At 39.3% G+C, this 22,946-nt stretch overlaps 1 protein-coding gene across 1 annotated transcript in view; it reads right to left on the bottom strand.

Annotated features, from left to right (window-relative positions):
* Nucleotides 1-7,091: 7,091 nt before the first annotated feature.
* LOC138758691 (cation channel sperm-associated auxiliary subunit delta-like) overlaps nucleotides 7,092-22,946 on the bottom strand; it is a 72,728-nt gene continuing 56,873 nt past the window's right edge. The window contains exons 17-22 of the mRNA XM_069927998.1: nucleotides 22,202-22,254; nucleotides 20,340-20,414; nucleotides 17,398-17,532; nucleotides 15,325-15,532; nucleotides 11,792-11,946; nucleotides 7,092-8,339 (exon numbers count right to left, since the gene is read on the bottom strand). Coding sequence (XP_069784099.1) covers nucleotides 8,201-8,339; nucleotides 11,792-11,946; nucleotides 15,325-15,532; nucleotides 17,398-17,532; nucleotides 20,340-20,414; nucleotides 22,202-22,254 — 765 coding nt within the window. The 3' untranslated portion in view covers nucleotides 7,092-8,200. The remainder of the gene's footprint in view (nucleotides 8,340-11,791; nucleotides 11,947-15,324; nucleotides 15,533-17,397; nucleotides 17,533-20,339; nucleotides 20,415-22,201; nucleotides 22,255-22,946) is intronic.

Below are 22,946 nucleotides of genomic sequence, written 5' to 3'. Positions count from 1 at the left end.
AATATGTTCATTAGATTTCAAGCAGTCATCATTTTGATATCATTTGTGGTCATAGGAAGTCCTATACAAAACACAACGGGAAAATGTATTTAAAACAAAACCACTTAAGGAGCCAATTAACAAAATTTAAAAAAATGAAAGCAATAACTTTTGTCTTTTTCCATATCCTGTTGGATTCCAGATCTTAATTTCCTTCCCAAATCTTTGGAAGAAAAATCAGGATTTAAAATCTTCAAAAGCCAATATTAATATTTCTCAATATGTACAATGAAATACATCATTAAGCCTGTATAACCAAACACCAAATTAAGTTCAGAATTCTGCATCTCACAGAGGGAGTACGCAAGGGTGATGTTCAAGCGTCTGTCTACATTTTGTTCATACCTTGATGAAGGACATTGGTTCTGTATCTTTATCTTTGCTACATGAAGGGCACTATTTGACCTGCTGAGTTTCTCCAGCATCATGTTTTTACTTCATTCACTGTGTCTACAGACTTTGTGTTTACTCCACATACAGAATGGTTTACTAAAGAAAGCACAGGATAAAAGTGTATTACAGTCTACCACTTTTAGTTCCTATCATGAAGATATAAGGAAATTGAGCAGGGGCTTAACTATCGTATGGATTCAAAATTAATAGGGAAATTACTTTTACCTAAAAGCTCACACACACCATTTTAAGATATTATCTTAACGTGATGAAACTAAGATGTGATTGGAGGTGACTGCCTGTTTCAGTTAAATTAATTGGTTAACTCTTGGGATTAAAATCTTAAGACCAAATCCAAGTTGCCATCAGGAAGGAATTATTTTATCCAAATAGACCTCTGGAACAGAGTGCCAATTTATAATTATTAGTAGACAATAACTTGCTTCATGGGTATAGGGGTTTTGTATTTCCCCAATTGCTACCTTATCAGGGTGTTAGAATTGTGTTGGACAATCAAAACAAAATAGCCTCTTCTAGTCTTTACAGTGTTAGCACATCGCCTGTTCAGCAATGAGTTATCAGACTGCAACCCACATTTGGCATTTTGCTGCTCTGCAAAAGACTGCAGTTGCAACCCAGGTGTGAGTGCCTCATCAAAGTCTGGAGAGTTATCTCTAATAATGGATACTTCCACAAAAATTCACTGTGTACGTAGACCAAATGGAACGAGAGGCATGGATGAGACAAAGTGAAGGCAATTTGAATAATCTACTTCTCTACCTGTGAAAGGGGTTATAAATGTCAAAATTTAAGAGCAAACAATCAAAAATCTAGACTTATTGTTGGTCACCATTGCAGTGGAGCTCTTTGACATACTCACTGTGTCTTCTCTGAAAGGACAGTTCTCCCCTCTTACTTGCATTGGAAAACTAGTCTTCGATGAAAACTAACAAAGGACCTGAAGAACCCAAGGACATGGCAAAAATCTTGGGGGAGAAAAAAGTCCATCAGAGCAACATCAATGAAGTTCGAAGCCAATAAAAGTCCAGAATTAATGCAAATCATTTATTGTCATTTAAACATTAGAGCAATGGTCATATGACAGCAAAAGTGGGAAGAATGTAGTATATTGTAACTACATTGAACTGACAAGTCACAATATTACCTATGCAAGTCTTGGCAATGTTAAAGAAACAAATGAATAATGTTAACACAGTGAAAAAGGAAACAACAGAGCAAATAATTTAAGGATAAAAATAAATTCTAATAAATATTACAGGATCATTAAATGGAGAAAAAACACTACTCCCAAGTTCAAACAGTTTACACTCTCTATAGATCACTCATTATCTGCAGAAGTAAACTTCAGTATATACAACACAGCTACTAAATCAATGTATAACTTGATGGCTTAACAGAGAGCAAGAAAAACTGGTATAATCAAAAACCATAATGGTGGCAAAACAACAAAAAAAAGTTGTAATTAAATAACAAATTTTTTTTCTCCTGAAAGATTTCAAAAACACCAGGACATAGTTTACTTGTTAAAATATATATAAAAAATAAACTCACCTTAAAAATAGACAACTGGAAATAATATCACAAAATGATTAGCGAAAAGTCCAAACCAGCATTTAGGTACAAATGTGCAAAGTGAACACAGGCATGAACAGGTGTTTCCCCCATACTGAATTAAACTCTTTACAATTAATAATTTTATGATATTTCTCAAAGAGAGAGAGAGAGATCATAAACTTAATGCAAAAGAAGAAATGTCATTTTAAAATGCTGAATAATGCTCAACAAACAAGATTAAAGCAGGCCAAATCATTTCTGGAATCTTAATTACAGAAGCAAAGGGAAAATAGCAAATCCCGAACAAAATGAACAACATCAAACAATGTATCTTAATTAAGGCATGATTGAAAGTTGGAACTGGAGGAGGAGTTCAGGTGTGACCAATTGAGCAAGTTACACAGATTAAATCCCTGTTAGCTGGTGACTTGAATAACAAATCATTCAGTATATTTGTTGGAAATATATTGAAAATGGTTACCTCATAAATGTAAAGCTATGTTGGCCTTTTATGTGGTTTGAATCAACTTGTGATTGGTTCTGATAGAAGTCTCCTCAGTCAATCAGCTGTAAAGTTTTTGTGTGAAATTGTTGCTCATACTTTGGGAGGTTGCAGATACTTAAATTTAACTTATGGTCAAAGCGGATTCCAGCTATGAAAATCTGTGCCACCCAATTAACTTACAACCCCATACATTTTGGAGAATGGGAGGAAACTGGAGAACATGGGGAATATCCACACAGTTCACAAAAACACACAAACTCCTTACAGGCAGCACTGAATTCAAACTTATGTTGCTGGCATTGTAATAACCACGTTAACCCAGCGGCTTAGCTGGGGGTGCTTTCCCCCCACCCCCGGTCCAATGCCACCACCACCCCCCGTGCTGCCACACCCCACTCCAATGCCAATGGTGCCACCCCTTCCATTTCGATGGCAACACCACTGTCCCCCCAGCTCTGATGCCACCAAAAAGTGTGCTCACCCAGGACCCCCTCCCCCCCCAGTTATGCCACTGGCTGCAATAAGCGCAGTCGATCCTTCCTCAGAGGTTCCTGATGAAACACCCAGGCTTCAGCCACCCGTTAGGGTTGTGGCAGAAGTTATGATTGCCTAGACCTTTGTTCGAGAACATCTTGACAAAACTGGGGATGGCGCCCACTTCAGGTTCCTTAGGGTTACGGCTTGGTGCAGCTGCCGGGCAGGTTGGGGGGTACAGGTAATGCCAATGTGTCACTCTCCAGTGCTGGAGAGCAGAGCCACGGCAGCGATGAAGCTGCCCACAGTCTTCATGGCGAGCACTGTCTGCCTACATCCATCACCTGAGCTCACGGACAATGGCAGAGTGTCTCTCTGCATGATCAACCCCATGAGGTGTGTGTGTGTGTGTGTGTGTGTGTGTGTGTGTGTGCGTGCGTGCTGATGGGGCGGGGGGGGGGGTTGTTGGGGTGGGATAATAAGGATGCGAGAGGAAACTCAGCCCAACACCAGGTTAACATACAAGGCTTGTGACTGAAGCATCCTTTCTGGATTTGTTGATCTATCTCACTCCTGTTCGCTTCCTCATTGCCATTCGTAATTCTGTGGACAACCATGGTGTCATTGGCAAATTTGTAGATGGCATTTGAATTGTGCCTAGCCCCAGCATGGGTGTATAGTGAGTAGTGCAATAGGGTAAGCACACATACTTGAGGTGTGCCTGTGTTGATTGTCAGTGAGGAGGTGACATTGTTATCGATCTGCCTGTCTGTGGTCTCCTGATGAAGAAGTCAAGATTCCAGTTGCAGAGGGAGGTGCAGAGGCCCAAGTTTTGAAGCTTGCTGACCAGTACTGAGGGGATGATGGTATTGAAAGCTGAGCTGTATGTAGATGTTGCTGTTATCCAGGTGATCCGGGCCTGAGTGGTGAGCCAGTGAGATTGTGGGGGATAGGCGAATTTGCAATGGATCCAGGTCTTTTCTTAGGTATGAGTTAATTCAGGCCATGACCAGCCTCTCAAAGCAGTTCATTTCAGTAGATGCGAGTGGTACTGGGTGATAGTCATCGAGGCAGCTCACCCTGTTCTTCGTGGGTACCAGGATGATTGATGCCCTTTGGAAGCAATCTCCGACTGCAGCAATTAGAGATTGAAAATGTTCGTGAACAATCCAGCTAGTTGGTTGCCATAATTTTCAGTACCCTGCCAGGTACTGCATCAGGGCATGATGTCTTGTGAGGATTCACCCTCTTGAAAGATGTTCTGATGTTGGTCTTTGAAACGGGGTCTCCAGCTTCTGTTTTGCTTTTACATTTCCCACCAAAACAGAAATAAACAGGTAGACTTGATGAGCTTTGTTGAAGTGTTCTGGCTGAAATATTGACAGTTCTTTTTCTTCCACTAAAATGTCGCTTGATCTGCTGACCTTTTCCTTAAGATTGTTTGTTGCTCCAGATTTCTGTAGTCACCTGAGTGTCTCTAAAGGACGGAAAGCCTGGTGGGAAAAAAAGGAATACTGGTGCTTCGCAGAAGTTAAATATTTAAGCCATTTTAAGGGAATTGTCTTTGGGATCCACAAAAATAGTGTGGCTCTCTCATCTCTGTCACTCAACTATCTTTTTATCATATGTAACCACTATGTCTATGAGTCCCATAGTAGAACCATAGAACATTACAGCACACTAAACAGGCCCTTTGTGCCAAACTATTATTCTGCTCGGCCTGCACCCAGTCCATATTCATCCCATCCATGTGTCTGTCCAACTTTTTCTGAAATGTTAAAATTAAACTTGAGCCTCCATGTTTTTTTTTTAAATTTTTTATTTTTCACACCATAAACCACATTGACCATGATACATACATTTTCCTTTTCAAATATATAGTGTCATTTTCTCCCCCCTCCTCCCATCCCACCCTCCCTACCTCCCCCCCCCCATCCATTTAAAGTACAAAGTCTAAGATACATTAAACCAGTCAAACAATGTTGTCATTCAATAAAAATAAACAAGAAATTCCACTGAGTCAATTCTTTTCATTTCCTTCTCCTTTCGTTAATTTAGGTAGTGAATGTCCCTGGTAGGTTTTCTCTATTGTGTTTCATGTAAGGCTCCCATATTTGTTCAAATATTTCAATATTATTTCTTAAACTATATGTTATTTTTTCTAATGGAATACATTTATTCATTTCTATATACCATTGTTGTATTTTCAAATTATCTTCCAATTTCCAAGTTGACATAATACATTTTTTTGCTATGGCTAGAGCTATCTTAACAAATCTTTTTTGTGCACCATCCAAATCAATTCCAAATTCTTTGTTTTTTATGTTACTTAGGAGGAAGATCTCTGGATTTTTTGGTATATTGTTTTCTGTAATTTTATTTAATATCTGGTTTAGATCTTCCCAAAATTTTTATACTTTCTCACATGTCCAGATTGCATGAATCGTTGCTCCCATTTCTTTTTTACAGCGAAAACATCTGTCAGATACTGTTGGGTCCCATTTATTTAACTTTTGAGGTGTAATGTATAGCCTGTGTATCCAGTTATATTGTATCATACGTAACCTCGTATTTATTGTATTTCTCATTGTTCCAGAACATAACTTCTCCCATGTTTCCTTTTTTATCTTTATATTTAAATCTTGTTCCCATTTTTGTTTAGTTTTACCATTTGTTTCCTCATTCTCCTTTTCTTGCAGTTTAATATACATATTTGTTATAAATCTTTTGATTATCATTGTATCTGTAATCACATATTCAAAGTTACTTCCCTCTGGTAACCTCAGACTGTTTCCTAATTTGTCCTTCAAGTAGGATCTCAATTGGTAATATGCCAGCACTGTCTCTTGAGTTATATTGTATTTATCTTTCATTTGTTCAAAGGATAATAATCTATTTCCTGAAAAACAATTTTCTATTCTTTTGATCCCTTTTTTCTCCCATTCTCTAAAGGAAAGGTTATCTATTGTAAAAGGGAGTAACTTATTTTGCATCAATATTAGTATTGGTAATTGGTAATTTGTTTTATTCCTTTCTACATGAATCTTCTTCCAAATATTAAATAGATGATGTAATACTGGAGAACTCCTACGTTGTACCAATTTTTCATCCCACTTATATAATATGTGTTCAGGTATCTTTTCCCCTATTTTATCTAGTTCTAATCTAGTCCAATCTGGCTTTTCCCTTGTTTGGTAAAAATCTAATAGGTATCTTAATTGTGCGGCTCTATAATAATTTTTAAAGTTTGGCAGTTGTACGCTTCCTTGTTTATACCATTCTGTTAATTTATCTAGTTCTATCCTCAGTTTCCCCCCTTTCCATAAAAATTTCCTTATTATTTTCTTTAACTCCTTGAAGAATTTCTCTGTCAGTTGTATGCCTGAAATAGGTATAATATCCTTGGAAAAATGTTCATTTTAATACAGTTTATCCTTCCTATTAGTGTTAGTGGTAAATCTTTCCAATGCTCTAAATCGTCCTGTAATTTTTTCATTAGTGGATAATAATTGAGTTTATATAGATGGCCGAGATTTTTGTTTATTTGTATACCTAGGTATCTTATTGCTTGCATTTGCCATCTGAATGGTGATTCCTTCTAAAATTTTGAGAAATCCGCATTATTCATTGGCATTGCTTCACTTTTATTTACGTTAATCTTGTAACCCGACACTTCTCCATATTCCTTCAATTTCTTATATAATTCTTTTATTGATAGTTCTGGTTCTGTTAAGTATACTATAACATCATCCGCAAATAAACTGATTTTATATTCCTTGTCTTTTATTTTTATCCCTTTTATATTATTTTCTGTTCTTATCAATTCTACTAGTGGTTCTATAGCTAACGCGAACAATAAGGGTGATAGTGGGCATCCCTGCCGTGTTGACCTGCTTAAGTTAAATTGCTTTGATATATATCCATTTACTGTCACTTTCGCCAATGGCCCCTTATATAATGCTTTAATCCAATTAATATACTTCTCTGGTAAACTGAATTTTTGCAATACTTTGAATAAATAATTCCATTCTACTCTGTCAAAGGCCTTCTCTGCGTCTAAAGCAACTGCTACTGTTGGCGCTTTACTCCCTTCTACTGCATGAATTAAGTTAATAAATTTACAAATATTGTCTGTTGTGCGTCTTTTTTAAATAAATCCAGTTTGGTCTAGATTTACCATTTTAGGTACATACAGTTGATGCAATCACAAAGAAGGCTTTGCTCATGGCTATACTTTGTGAGGTGTCAGACGAGCTTTGGTACATCACCAAAAACTCTCAGAAACATCTATGGAGGTGTCAACTCTCAGGATAAGAATAAACTCCAGAGGATTGTTAACTCAGCCCAAGACATCACAGGCACCATCGAGGACATCTACTTGAGGCAGTGTCTTAAAAAAGCAGCCTCTATCCTCAAAGACCTCGCCACCCAGGCCACACTCTCTTCACTCTACTACCATTTGGAAAAAGGTAAGGAGCCTAAAGATGAGCACACAATGGCACAGGGACAGCTTCTTCCCCACTTCCATCAGATTCCTGAATAATCAATGAACCAAAGACCGTTGGTTCTGTTCTGAGGACTGACTGTTAGCTGAATTGATCAATAAAACATTGGTGAGACCACATCTGGAGTATTTTGTGCATCTTCACTTGAGAATGTATGTTTATATTTGGAAGCAGTTGAGATATTGACTGGACTGATTCCTAGAATGGGCAGGTTATCTTGCAAAGGAAGTCCTGACAGGAAGCTTTTTATCTGCTGGAGTTCTAAATAATGAGAGAGAATGTGGTTGATAAATATAAGGGATATTTCCTCTTGTCGGAGAATAAAGAACTAGGGGTCACCCATTTTAGAAGAGATAAAGAAATTTTTATTTTCTTTGGTAAGATATTTTATTTACATCACATTCACTCTTTTTTGCTATCCATTAGAAAAGATATCCTTTCGATAAATTTTTTTACAAGATGTTAAGTCTTCATTGTACAAAAGTCAAAGTAACAAGACAATGTACCAAGTTTTCTCAGACAGGAACTGTGTCTAACTGGAATATCTAGAATAGCTTTTTCTATGTCTATGGGAAGGGCTGTTGAAGTTGGAGAGGATAAAGACATTGAAAGTTTATGAGCTTAAAAACTTCTTGTCACAATTGGCATCAAGCAAAACCTCAAAACATTTGCAATTCCATGTCTATGTATAATATACTTTACCGTGCAATCATTGAACCAAAAAGCCCACCGAAATCATTAAAAGTAATATTAAAATAAATAATCCAAGCAACATTTCTGAAGAATAACCAGTCTCTGGTTGGGCTCCGTATACAAACACACTGAATGTGACAGAAAGATCACAGAAGCTGCAAATGAAGATAAGAAGAAAGGCAAAAAATTAAAGAACAAAATGCACAGTTTTTCAGAATATGGATACATGCTTCATAAACAGCCAGCACTTGGTAACATGCATAATTTGCAAATTTCCAATAGAGTGTCCACAGACATCAATGCTGATAGAAATATGTCGGGTGAAGTTCATGGGTTGTTTTGGGTAGATCAGTGCATTTAAAGATGGAATATACAGATCATTAAGAAAAGATATTGGCCTTTGACAAGGTCCCACATGGGAGGTTAGTCAGGAAGGTTCAGACACTAAGTATTCATGGTGAGGTAGTGAACTGGATTTAACATTGACTACACAGGAGAAGCCAGAGAGTAGTGGTGGATGATTGCTTCTCAGACTGGAGGCCTGTGACTAGTGGTGTGTGTAGGAGATGGCCATCACAGTGAACACACAACTAAGGAACCATGAGCATAAAATAAACTGCTGGAGGAGCTATTGCATTCCACATTCCAGCATCTGCAGTCTCTTGAGTTTCCACTAATGAAACCATGATTTGCAAGAAGTTCCTGATGGACCATGCACTAACAAAGGTTCTTCTCAGAATCTTCCAAGGTATAATCATTACTTATTGCTCAAACTATTTGTAGAAAAGCAGAAAATAATATGAATTGGTAGTTAGTATTAAAATATGCTGGAAACAGTCAGCAATGCTTCCAAAACATTTCCCTCAGCTTAGAATTCAGCTCTGCTTTGAGTACTTCCATTCTATTCCAAAATGTTTGGACTCATCACTTCACCTGCCTTTCAGAACCATATTCTAGATTGTATGACTTGACCTTCTACCCACATATCCCCATGAAGATCTCTGTCATTCCCAGCATGAGAGCAAAGTAATAAGCAAATCGGAGAGAGAAGCCAGATGAAAACAGTTGTAGTAACAGGAAATTTTGACTTTCCCCCAAGATTACTCAGATCTCTTTATTGTGAATGGATGAGACAGGGTATAATTTTTTTTAAAGTACACCCAGGAAAGCTTTTATTGCCAATTTGCTGATAATCCAACAAGGGATGGGGTGTGCCAGATCTAATCCGAGGGAATGAAGCGGAGTGCGGATGGGGTGTCAGTCGGTGTGCACTTTGGGGAGAGTGGCTAAAACTCAGTCAAAATAGTAGAAAGGAATAAGGATTATACAGATCTTAAGTGCCTGAATTAGGGGAAAGTTTATATTAATATCAGTTGACAGGACCTGGCACACATAGAGTTGGAAATGTTTGCAGGTAAATCTCCATTTGGGAAGTGAGTTTTTTTTTTAATGTGAAAGCGTGAGAGTTCAGGACCATAGGGTGTGAAACAAAATGACTGGCAGGTCAAGTACTGCTTCAACTCCATGTAATAGTTTGCAAGCGACCCCCACTGTAGGACCCATTTCAAATAATGAGGGAGCAGAGTACAAGAAGGAGAGAGAGGATCTGGTAGCATGGTGTCAGGACAACTTCTCCTACAATGTCATCAAACATCAGAAAATGGAGTCAAGCTCACACCTGTCAGTATTAACAGTGCTGAAGTGGAGAGCTTTAAGTCTTTTGGAATAAATATTGCCAACAACCTGTCCTGGTCCAACCACACCATAGGGTGAAAGAAAAAAGTACATTAAAGCTTGAGGAAGTCCAACGCATCCCCAGTGTCCCTTACCAAATTTTATAAATGCACTATCTGGATGCATCAGACTTTGGTACAGGAACTGCTCTGCCCTAGGCCACAAGAAACTGCAGAGAGCTGTGAGCATAGCTCAAACCATCAATGCAAACAAACCTCCCCTCCGTTAACACCATCTTTACCTCCCACTGCCTTGGGAAAGCAGCCAATGTACTAAGACACAAATCTACCCCGATTACACTCCCTTCTCACATTCCCTTTCAGCAGCTAAATTAAGAGTCTGAAAACACTCATCTCCAGATGTTATCAAGCTCTTAAATTGGCCTCCATTAGTATGATTCCTTTCACAGTCTCACTGTACTTTTTTTTCTTTATTACCATATCCTGTTCTTTTGTTTTATTGTGACATCTTTGCTGTATTAAGTAGAGCTTGGCTTGCCTGGATGGAACATCATATTTTATCACTCCATCTGTACATGTCAGAATAAACAATTCAATTCACTTCACTTGTTTTTTTCTTAGAGAACTATCAATCAATTCCACATGGTGGGCATGGCAACACTATAAAATAAACGAGCCAAGCAAGATTCCCAGGTGCTCAGTGATATTAATTTAAAATCTTTTCATGACACCTTTTAACATTGAGAGAGTAATGGGTTGTTTGGAGGTCACATGCAGATCTGAGTATCAAATACCTGCAATTTTCCATATAACTATGATGCTCTCTGCATGAATAGAAGATGATGAATTCCCTGTCTTTGTTCATCATCATGACTAGTAATGTGACATTTGGCAGAGTTCCGGCTGCTACTGGCTGGACTAATCCAGGACTATGAGGTTTAGGGCCACCAGGACCATAATTTTCATGAGCAAGTTAGTGAAGGTTGTCATGGATGTCAGTGACCATTTATTTTTCAATGTTTACTCAGATATGTGGTTGGAGAATTGCTTTAGAGGGGTCGGCCTTTTTTTGGCCAGAACCCTTCTCCATTTTTTTTGGATCCTCCTGTGGTTTTAACATCTTAAACTGTGTTCTTATCAGAGTTGTAGTACCTAACTCTAAGCAAGAAAGTGGCATCAACCTTTTAGGCCTGAGTGTCTTCTGACTAACTAATTAAGTATAATTTCATAACAGAATATTTTAACAAGTGATTGTGATTCAAATGCATTTAAAATTAACAAAGTACAGAATGTACGATTAAAATATCAGAAAACTAACTCACATCATACTTGAAGTACTTCATAGCCCTGGATTAGTCCAGCCAGAACTCTCAAATGTCACACAAGTCATGACGACAAACAAGGACAGGGAATTCATCATCTTCTCTTCATGGAGAGAGCTATTGTAAGTACAAAAGTTAAACACTGTGGATTCTGGAAATTTAATATTAAAACAGAAAATGCTGGAAAAACAGGTACACAATCCTTTATCCGGGACCCTCGGGGGAAGTGTGTTCCAAATTTCGGAAAGCCAGATATAAGCCCATCCGAATTGTGCAGCCGTATCCACCCCCATCCCCTTCCAGTTACGCTGCCGTCTCCGCCCCGCCTGACTCGCGCTGCTGGTCTCCTCCATCACCCGCCCTACCGACCCGCGCTGCCGGTCCCTCCTCCCTCTTCCGCCCGACTGGCGTTGCCATATTTCTCCCCATTTGACGGATTTTGGAGCTTTCCGGATTTTAGATGTCCTAAAGGATTGTGTACCTGTACTCAGCACCTGGGGAGAGAGAATGTCCCTAATGTGTAAAAGTGGCATATATTATCTCCTGAACAGAAATGGAAAAGCTCAGATAAACAATTTCTTCTAAACCTACCTGTATTTGGGGTTTACCACAATTGCTTTGAAAATATAAATGCCATTGCGTTTGGAAAAGTGGATGTAGTTTCTGAACTGTCCACCCATAACCTGGTATTCAGCAAAATCACTTGCTGTCTTTGGAGGTCCTGGTTCTAAACAGCTACGGAAATTCTTCAAGTGAGCACAAAAAAACAAAATAGTAAGCTTACTCTCAACATTAATTCCAAAGCAATGCAATTTGGTAGGAGCATCACATAAGTGATGTGGGTGGCATGGTTAGCATCAGGGGCAGCGTGGTTAGCTTAGCAGTCTGCGCAACTCTGTTACAGCACCAGCGATCAGCACCAGGCTTCAAATCCCGCACTGTTTGTAAGGAGTTTGTACATTCTCCCTGTGTTTGCCTGGGTTTCCCCCGGGGGCTCTGGTTTCCTCCCACCCTTCAAAATGTACCGAGGAGGCAGGTCAATTGGGTGTAATTGGGTGGCACGGGTTCGTGGGCTGAAAGGGCCTGTTACCGTGCTATGTCTCTAATTTAAATTTAGAACTGTCAGTCATAATGCTTTATATTTTATCCAGGAACTTCAACGTTCTAGCTTCTTATAGAGATGACAGCAAATAATAAGCACAAATTTAACAATGTTCTTGCCTTGTCATTTACCTAAAGTAATTAAACTTGCGGATGAAAATTACACACTGGGGAAGTTACTTTGAAAATGTGGATAATATAATCAAGGAGTCACGTGATGGAGTAGTGGGCAGTAGGAGAATATCAGCCCTCTCCAGAAAAGAAGGAAAAAAGTGAAGAAAAACCAAAGCCCCAGACACACAAACCACAACAAATAAAAAATAAAGGTGTGGAGAAAATGGCACCCAAGAAAGAAAAACCAAAAACAATGGGAAGAAAAGAAGAAGGAAAGACACCAGAAGAGAAAGGTGAAGGCCTTACCTGCACGAAAAAGCAGGGACCCACCGTGGAAAGAGGAGCCCACTCCCCAAGGTTAGTGGAGACCCCGTAGGGTCACGACCCACTAACCGCAGGACGGCAAAAATGGCTCACAGAGCCAAACAGGGATGCGCGATGTGGACGACAAAGACAACACCGATGGGAGGTGGGGACCAGCTGTGGAGTGAAACTCTACAGCACGAACAGCTGAGAGAGACCAAACAACAGGGCTTCCAGCTGGAAGATAAAGAAAACAACGGGAACGGGAGGGATGAGAATGAAAAAAGGAAACTAGAGGCACAACAGACAACCAACCCAGAAGAAGAGGACCAACATCAAGACATCATGGAAAAAAAAATACCCAACAAACTGAGACAAGCAGCTCAAGAAGAAAGTCAGAAGAGACACAGATACAAGGAAGAGAAATAGAAGTCACAAACCCAAGAGCAGACACAGAAGAAGAAGGAGAACACCAAGCTCTGCACAGAGGAATAGGAGGTAAAATGAATGGACAGTACAAAGATTTTAAAAAATTTCAAGAACAAATAAAAGCATTAAAAGAATGGCTCACACTAGAATTTAGTGAAATGAAAAGAAAAATGAAAAGTACAGAAGAAAAAGTGAGTAGAATAGAGCTGGTCATAACAGATGTAGAGAAAAGATTAGAAAATATGGAAGAACGTGCAATGGTGGTAGAAATGGAAGTGAATGACTTAAAAAGAAACTTGGAAGAAAGTGACAAAAAAGTTAAAGAAGCACAGGAGTTGTTAGCTCAGAAGATGGATATAGTGGAAAACTATAGTAGGCGAAACAATATAAAGATAGTGGGCCTTAAGGAAGATGAAGAAGGCAAAGATATGAAAGAATTTATAAAAGAATGGATCCCAAAAGTCCTGGGAATGCCAGAAATGCAGGAACGAATGGAAATAGAATGGGCACACAGATCACTAGTCCCGAAACCACAGTCACAACAAAAACCAAGATCTGTTTTAATAAAATTCCTGAGATACACGACAAGAGAAAATATATTGGAGAAGGCAATGAATAAAATGAGAGAAGACAAAAAACCTCTGGAATAGAAAGGTTAAAAAAAAATTTCTACCCAGACATAAGTTTAGAGCTCCTGAAGAAGAGGAAGGAGTTTAACACAGCAAAATCGATCCATGTACCCAGATGCTTTTTGCTTATGTGGAACTGACGACACTGGGTCCACACGCAGGTCACCTTACTTTCAGAACTAGCAGATGTAATTAAACTCAGCCATGGGGACTTATCTGAAGATACACTTTGAAATGGAATTCCACTGTGAGGCCCAGGGAAAGCAGTTGTCAAATGCAACACTCTGATATTGACGAATTGGTCACAACCTGTCTTGCTCAAGAAGTTTTAATAAGTATTTGTATCTACGAGATAAACCAGGAAATTATAACATCCTGGTTCCATAATAATTAATCTTCTAAATTGTAGAATGTAATGTTCAGTTTTGATTTTGACTGACAAATATTAGAAGGAGTAGGCGCATGATTAATTGTTTTTGGGGTATATAAGCCTGTGGTCCTGCTGCTGAAGTTTAGACTCTCCGAGGGGTGGGAACACCCCTTGTCAAGAAGGAAGAACAGCCAGAGTCCGAGCAACGTCCCGGTCGGGGGAGGTGGAGAAGCTGCTACCGGCGCCCTGACAACCTACTACAAGTGTACAGTCGTTGCCTCGCTTTGGCAGTTGGGACCAGTCCAAGCGTTGATAAGTATAGTTGGAAAGGGCTTGCATATTGTAGTGTGAAATCAGCTTTTAAATTAGTAATAAACTTTTGTATAAACTGAACTGCTCTCGGTGTGTGTGTCTATTTTCTTTCGGTAGCTCAAACACTGTGACCAATCTAAAATGAACAAAATGAGAGGTATAAGTTTACCCAAGACACCAGACATAAGTTTTGAGCTCCTGAAGAAGAGGAAGGAGTTTAACACAGCAAAATCGATCCTATGGAAGAAAGGCTATAAATTTATGTTAAGATAGCCAGCGGTGCTTAAAATAGTTATCCCGGGGCAGCAAAACAGACTGTTCTTGGATCTGGAGAAAGCACGAGAATTTGCAGAACGCCTACAAGACAGAAAGAGAGATGAAGAGATGTTACAAAAACAAAGAACAATGACAAACTACATATAAAGAAGTAAAAATAATGTATAAGTAAGAACTAAAGGAGGGAAGAAAAGGGAAGTAAGGGAGAAGTGGGAAAAAAGGAGGGGTTAAAAAAAATTAATAATAAATAAATAAAACATAAAAAGAAAAAGAAGAAACGAGGGGGAGCTTTGTTGTAATGTGAAGATAAAAGTCTTTTCTGGAGGGGGTTGGGTGGGAGAGAATAACAGCCACTGCGAAATCAGTTGACACTTGCGAACGGGTTCGCAGTCTGAATGGAGAGGGGAGTTGTGGTTGCCCGGCAAGGGACAAGGGGTGACTCAGAGAGGGGGGGGGGAGCACTTGGGGTTAAGGGAATTTTAGATGTGGGAATGGTTAAAATATTTTATGTTTTAGAAATGTTGTCATACAGTGCGTTCAAAAAAAGAAAACTGAGAAAATGTGGATAAATCAAGATATCTCTTACTTACAATTGATTTGTAACTCACTACCTTTGAATTCCAAGCAGTGTGAGGATTTGGTTTTGTCTGTTGGCTTATCATGTATGTCCAGTTTTGTACTTCTGAGATACACGGAACATCAATTACATGGAGTTCATAGCTGTAATCATTTATCCCATTCACTTCAAACAGTACATACTCCACTGAAACCACCTCCACAAAATTACCTTCATACCACCTGAAATATCAAAAAAACAGGACATTAATTAATCTGATCAAGGCTAAGGGCAAATATGCTGCAATTTAATGAATGCCACAAAACTATGTGCTGGACTGGCTACATGCTGACTAACCTCTGTTTAATATCGGAAATACAGCAGTGTCAGCTATGCAGTTAAACTTTGGCAAAAGACTGAAATTGCACCTAAACGATGTGTATAAAACTCCATTAATATAGAGCAGTACAGGACAGGAACACATTTTCACCCATCATGTCTGTGGTAACCATTATGCCAAATTAAACTTAGTCCAGTTTGTCGGCACACAGTCCATATCCTCCATTCCCTGCATGTTCACATTCCAGTCCAAATTCCTCTTCAATGTCTGGTTACACATCTCCTCTGGCAGTGTGTTCCAGGGGCAACTATAGTTCTCTATAAAATAAAACTTGTCCTGCATATCTTCTCGTCATTTTTTTGAATATTTTATTTTTAATTTTCCAAAGACTCATGCAAATCCAATAAACAAAATATTACCCTCTCTTTCCACGTAATATGATTTAGAAAGTCCTTATTTCCCCCTCCTTTCACCTTCCCCTCCTTATCCCCTAAATTATACAAATACAAAAATATAAAAATACAAAAATACAGACATACAAAAACCACCAAATACCAACAAAGACAACGATCCTCCTCGAAGCAAGAGGACCTCGGATATTAAATAAAAACAGGTGGGGTCAAAAACACATTGTCTCTGCCGCATTCCTCACTTCATACTCTTAATCCTTTACCTGCTGGGACAGATTGTTTCTTTTCTCTTATACGAGGAGGGAGGGGAGTGTCAATTATATCTGTGCACCCATGTGCCTCAGATATGGTTGTCACACTTCAACGAATGTATCGTATCTTTTCCGTAGAGTGAAGGTGATTTTCTCCAGGGAAATGCAACTCTAAATTTCCATATTTCATTGTGTGATATTTAGCTGGGAGTCAGACTTCCACTTAACCACTACACACTTCCGAGCTACTGTCAAGGTGACTTTCAAACTGAATTTGGTGCTTGGACAGTCTAAACTGTACTTCCCCAATGTCCCCTGGAAGGTACAATTCTGGATCCTGTGGAAAATCACCTTTGCAATTTTTTTCAGTGTCCCCCAGGTCTTCCCAGAAGAATCTCACCCTTGAACATAGCAAGGTGGAGTGGACAAAGGTTCCTACTGCACCTAAAGCACAAATCTTCTCGTCATTGAACAATTTCAACTTATCAAATCTTTTCTTATCATTAAACATCTCCAACCCTTTGCATATTGTTTTAAACATAGAAGTAGACTACTTCATCATTTTTAATCTATGCAACTCCCACAGCAATGCTATTCTCCCTCCCCTCCCCGACCACGTTAATTTTCCCTCTATTCTATTACCTCAACATTCCCATCCTTGGGGTCCATCATCCACCCTGAATATTTGATCACCAACCACTTCCACCCTGATTCTAATTGTCTGATCACTGATATGGATCACTAATCCCCATTTTGTCCCTGTTCACTGATCCCCACCACCCATCTCAATTCTGATCATCAAACTGACTCAATTCCTATACCCAATCCTCTGATCACCAACCCCCTACTGCTTTCCAGGCTACAAATGGGTCTGTGACCATAGGCCTGTAAATCCCAACGTCTTGAGCTTCAGATCCTTTTAAAGCACAAGATTGAAGTGGTCTTTGGTGTATTGTACAATATCCATGTAGCAGGCCTATTCTAGATGCATGACAATTCCTTGACCACTATGTTCAAGTAAGGAAGTAGTTCATTTTTCTTTGTAATGGACTTGGTTAATCGTCTTTTCTGTGGCATTTTCTACTAACAAACTGTAAAATACTTACAACTGCAGTTCAGGACTCCAAGGAGATGAATAATGTGCCACCAGTGGACATCCCAATGTAGCATAGTCATATTTCACAGTTAGGTCTTTATCTGCTTGTTTAGACTGAAAAGAAAAGGTTGGGTCATAAAATTTCCTATAGAAAAATTAAACAGAAAAAAAAAATCAATACATGATCATATAAAGTGTGAAAGATACATGTAACTCTAAGAACTGTAACCAAAATTTATAGATCCTTTAATAAAGAAAACAAAACATGCTGAAGAGCTGCAGATATACAGAAAAGATCTAATGGTAAAACAGGAACAGCAACATCAGGCCTTTAATGGCGGCGCTACTGGAGCTGCTGTCACTGGTGAGGACCCACGGAGAGCAAGAGAGGAGACCCAGCGCTCCTCCACAGGATTCTACCACCAAGTCCAACTACTGATGGCTCTGTACAGGATTGAAATGGCCTGTTAAAGAAGCCGGCGGTGGTTTATTTCAAAATCATGTGACCGCAGGGTCTGGGGCAAAGATGGCGGCATCTGTGTTCGACAGCACCGTGAAGGGTTGCAGACTCTGGGGAAGCAGAGAACTGGCATAGGGCACGAGAAAAAGGGTACACCAAACCCCATTTGAAAAGGAGAAGCTGAGGAGGCGACCCTATGCAGCTGAAGAACGCACAAGCAGTGGGCTCTTGGTGACTCGAGGCAAGGAACCCACATGCAGACTGCAGGGTGCTGGCAACGGTGGTCAAAGGATGCACACCAGGCTGCGGACTGCTGGAGAATGACTCGAGACTGGCCGAGGGTATTGGAACCAGGATGTGAGAGCGCTGAAGGCGCTGAAGAATTCCTGATCATGTCGGAGGTTCGGATCTGGAGCTCAGGTTGCCAATAGTTTGAACTGAAGTCTGTGTGGTTGCAAAGGCTGCAGGTATGCTGGAGGTGGATCCATGGACACTCTAGGGGAACCCTCTTTTGCTTTTCTTTCTCTGACTCAAAGGAGTGCCAGGCAATTCCTGCGAATGGTGAATCTTTGTCTTACGGCAGGCCAAAGTCAATTCGTGTAATATTACTCTTGTTTTATTACATATAAAGGAATCTTTGCATTTACTTTTTGTGGATCAGCATGTCTGGCTGAGTTTCTCCAGCACTTTTGTGTATTACAAAATCTGAAGATTTTCTTGTCTACCACTAGAGAAGTTTAATTTTTTTAGGAGAAAAAGGACAAAATTATGGGCGTTATTTTAATTTAGAGATACAGCATGGACCTCTGACCCAAGAGCCCATGCCACCCAATTACACCCATGTGACCAATTAACTTACAACCCATACATCTTTAGAACATGGGAGGAGACTGAAGAATCTGGAGGAAACCCACATGACCGCAGGAAGTATGTAAAAAATCCTTAACAGCAGCAGCAGATTTGAACATAGGTTGCTATTACTTAAGACATTTCAGATGGACTTTTAGAAATGATTAGATCATCAGGCAAAGTCAACATGGAAGGAAAATTATGACCAATTTATGAAGTTCTTTGAAGAAATAAAATGTGTGGTGGTTAAAGGGGAATTGGTGAATGTGCTGAACTTAGATTTCTAAATCAAGTAATTGCAGAAAATAAAACTTACAAGATGGAATATAGCGAATTAATGCTAATACAGGATTGTCTGGTTAACAGGAAATAGAGAGTATGAACAAGGGGGTCTTTTTCTGAATGGCAAAAGGAACTGTGGGTCACAGGGATCACTGTTGGGCCTAAACCTTCCTCAGTTTATAAAATGACAGTGAAGGCCTCAAAGGTATGGTGGCTGAATTTGCCCATGAGATAAAAATAGATAGAAAAAGTCACAAGGTATTTACAAAAATATAAATAAAATGGGCAGGCAAAGATCTGGCAATGAAATATAACGCTGCAATGTGTGAATTTATTCAGTTTGGCAGGAAAATTGGTCATATGAGAATTCACCTGGAATATAGTGAACAGTTTGGTCTTGTTTGAGGAAGGAAGTCAATGCATGTTTGAAATGAGCATGGTGACCTCTGAGGATAAGTTGAACAGGCTAGGTCTGAAATAGACTGGAGTTTTGGAGAGTGGGGGTGGATTAATTAAGACTAGAATCTTAATGGGTCTTCATAGGGCAGAAATAGAGAAGATGCTTTCTACAGTGGAAAATATTAGAATTGGGGAGTTACCGTTTAAAATAAAGAACGAAGAGGCCATTATTTTTAGAAAGTTTTTGGTCAAAGGTTGTTGGATGCAGAATCTTTGAACATTTTAACGGTAAAGGCAAATAGAATTTGGCTTAGTAGAGGGTTCAGAGATTACCAGGATAGACTTTAATGTGGATTTGAGGTTACAATCAGTTCAAAGGGATAAGTGGTCTAATTCTTCTAATTTGTATATGATAAACAATGACAGCCAGAGTCTAAATAAAACACAGCAACCCAATTTCATTAATTCAGTCACAAAATGCTGCATATTCTTGAGTACCTGGCATATAGTTTTAAGAAATATTGATGATTTGGCTTTTGAGAGGGCTCCAGAGTGCAGCCAGGACAGGGCTGTAGGCTGACTCTGTGGCCATAGCTGGGGGCTCAGGATCCAGAACACCAGGGGTCAGTAATACAGGTAGTCTTGGGGCTAGAATAGGATCCAGAAGGTTGGAACATTTCCTATTCCCTTTAAACTCACTAGGTTTACTGAAAAATACATATACTGTGTAATATGTGAAGAATGTGTTTGGGTAGGAGTAACATCCAATAGCTCTGGAGGGTTATGGTCCGGGTGCAGGTCAATGGAACGAGGCAGAATAATAGTTTGACATGGACTAAATTGGCTGTTTCTGTAGTGTAGTTATCTATTGTCCTAATCTGATGGGCTGATACTACCCAAGTCCCAAGGATGTGGATGATTGGACTTTTACTTACTGTCTGGAAAAAAAAGTCAATACTCACTTTTTAATAAGGTATGTGTAATTATTATGAAGTTTTGATGGATCAAGTAACCCTTTGCTGCATGCAGTCACTCTTCTATTTTCCAAAATCACAACAGAAACAAGATTACATAGTTCATATTTTGATATAAAATATATTTGTGTAAACTAAAATGTTATTAATACAAAGATAAAGGAACTTTATGTGGATATTCGATTGTTCAAATGGACTCTGCAAGTTCCACAAAATGGAAAAATTGTTGAAACTTTTCAAGACTGACAAGACAAAATTGTGGAAAACGTACCACTTCCCATATCTTGAAAGCTATCTCTTGGTGAAGCCAGATATCAATGTTGAATCAATGGTGCCCAAGAAGAGTGTGGTAACCTGCCTAAATTATTATTATCGACCAGTGGCATTCACATCAACAGTGATGAAGTGTTTTGAGAGGCTGGTGTTGAAGCTTATCGGCTCCTATCTGAACAGCAACATGAATCTGTTCCAATTTTTCTTCTGCAGCAATAGGTCTATGGCAGATACCATCTCACTGGCTCTACACAAAACTCTGGAACACCTGGACAGCAAAGATGCATACAGGATGCTCTTTATTGACAACAGTTCGGCATTCAACACCATCATCTCCTTAAAACTAATCAGCAAGATCTGGGCCTCAATATCCCACTGTGTAATTGGATCCTAAATTTCCTCACTTCCAGATCCCAATCAGTGCTGATTGGCAAGGACATCTCCTCCAGAATCTCCATCAGTATCAAAGCACCACAGGGCTGTGTATTTAGCCCCCTGCTCTCCTCACTTTATACCTATGATTATCTGGCTTGGTACAACACCACCATTTACAAATTGACTGATGATACCACAGTTGTGGGCTGTGTAAAAGGGATGATGAGTCAGCCTACATGGGAGAGATTGAAAACTTGGCTGAATGGTGCACTAACAACAACCTCTCAATGTCAGCAAAACCAAAGAGCTGATTTTGACTTTAGGTAGGGAAAACCACAGGTGGACGATTCAGGATCATTGAGGGATCAGAGGTGGAGAGTGTGCGCAAATTTAATTTCCTGGGAATCACTATCTTAGAGGATATTTCCTGTACCCAACATACTAATGTCATTATGAAGAAAGCACGTCAGCACCTCTACTTCCTCAGGAATTGGCAGAGGTTCAGTATGACATTGAAAAAAAATCTTTCAAACTTCGACAGATATATAGTAGAAAATGTGCTGACTGGCTACATCACAGCCTGATTTTCTTTGGCTTGGCTTCGCGGACGAAGATTTATGGAGGCACTAATACTTCTGAATGGAAAGCCCAGTATATCACAGGCAAAACCTCTCCCCACCATCAACTAAATCTACATGGAATGCTGCCATCAGAGAGCAGCAGCAATCATCAAGGATCCGGACTACCCAGGACATTCTCTGTTCTCACTTCTGCCATCAGAAAAGAGTTGCAGGAGCCACAAGACTTGGACCACCACTCCTTCACCATCAGACTCTGAAACAAAAGACTCAATCAGAGACACTTTTAAAGACTTTTACTTTGCCCATTATTTATTAATGAATATTTCTATTTGTATTGCACAGTTTGTTTACACTCCTTTATGTGTACTCATATGTTCTTGAGTACAGTGTTTTTTGCACTTCTAATAAGTGGTAATTCTACCTCGCCAGCAGGAAACAGAATCTCGGGATTATGTGCGATGCCATGTACGTTCTCATGTAATACTACTAACCAAAAGTCCCATATCATGCAACCAAAAATACTGAATTATGTATGCCTTTACTTATTCTACAGTATTCAGCAATTAAATTCATCAATCAAATTGTAATAATTTTGCAATGTTAAAATGTTTAATTACTTACTTAGATACTAATATCTCTTTAAATGGTGGACATCCAACAATTAAGAATATGGTCTGCAAAAAAGCAAATAAATTGTTCTGTAAATTGAGGTGCACAGATTTCTTGCAGAGGGTACACTGACAATCAAAACAATTTGGGTGGAATGGGGGGGGGCTCAGCATAGCAGTTAGCACTACGCTATTATAGAGTTATCGACCCGGGTTCCAATATGATACTGTCTGCAAGGATTTTGTATGTTCACCTTGTGTCTGCATGGGTTTGCTCCAGTTTCATCCCACCCTTCGGGGAAAACGTACTGGGTTTGTAGGTTAATTGGGTGTAATTGGACGGCACGGGCTCATGGACTGAAAGGGCCTGTTACCATGCTGTCGGTTTAAAATAAATTAAGACATTTTAAAATTCTGAAACCATCATGAAGAAATGCGTTGTTTTACCATAAATGAGCATTACTGACTTTTTCTATATATAAATAAAAAATTACAGTACAGTAACAGTTTGTGAAATATAAAATTTTCATATCTGTATAAATATAATAAATTTCAATAATTAATACAAAGGGGATGATCATGCTGGATTATATCCAGAACCAGCAATGGTACTTGCACTTCTGTTTTTATCTGCTCCAAATGGGGAGGGCCTGTCTTCTTGGTCCTCTGCACATAAATACAAGGGTAAAGTAGGAATGGAATAGTAGTAAGGCCCCATTAATTGAATGCGCCTTACGCCAGGCAAAGCTGAAGATGAC

This window comes from Narcine bancroftii, chromosome 3 (genome assembly GCF_036971445.1).
Source record: "Narcine bancroftii isolate sNarBan1 chromosome 3, sNarBan1.hap1, whole genome shotgun sequence".
Lineage (NCBI taxonomy): Eukaryota > Metazoa > Chordata > Chondrichthyes > Torpediniformes > Narcinidae > Narcine > Narcine bancroftii.
The sequence above is the reverse complement of the archived record's forward strand: the minus strand, read 5'-3'. Positions and strand labels throughout refer to the sequence as shown.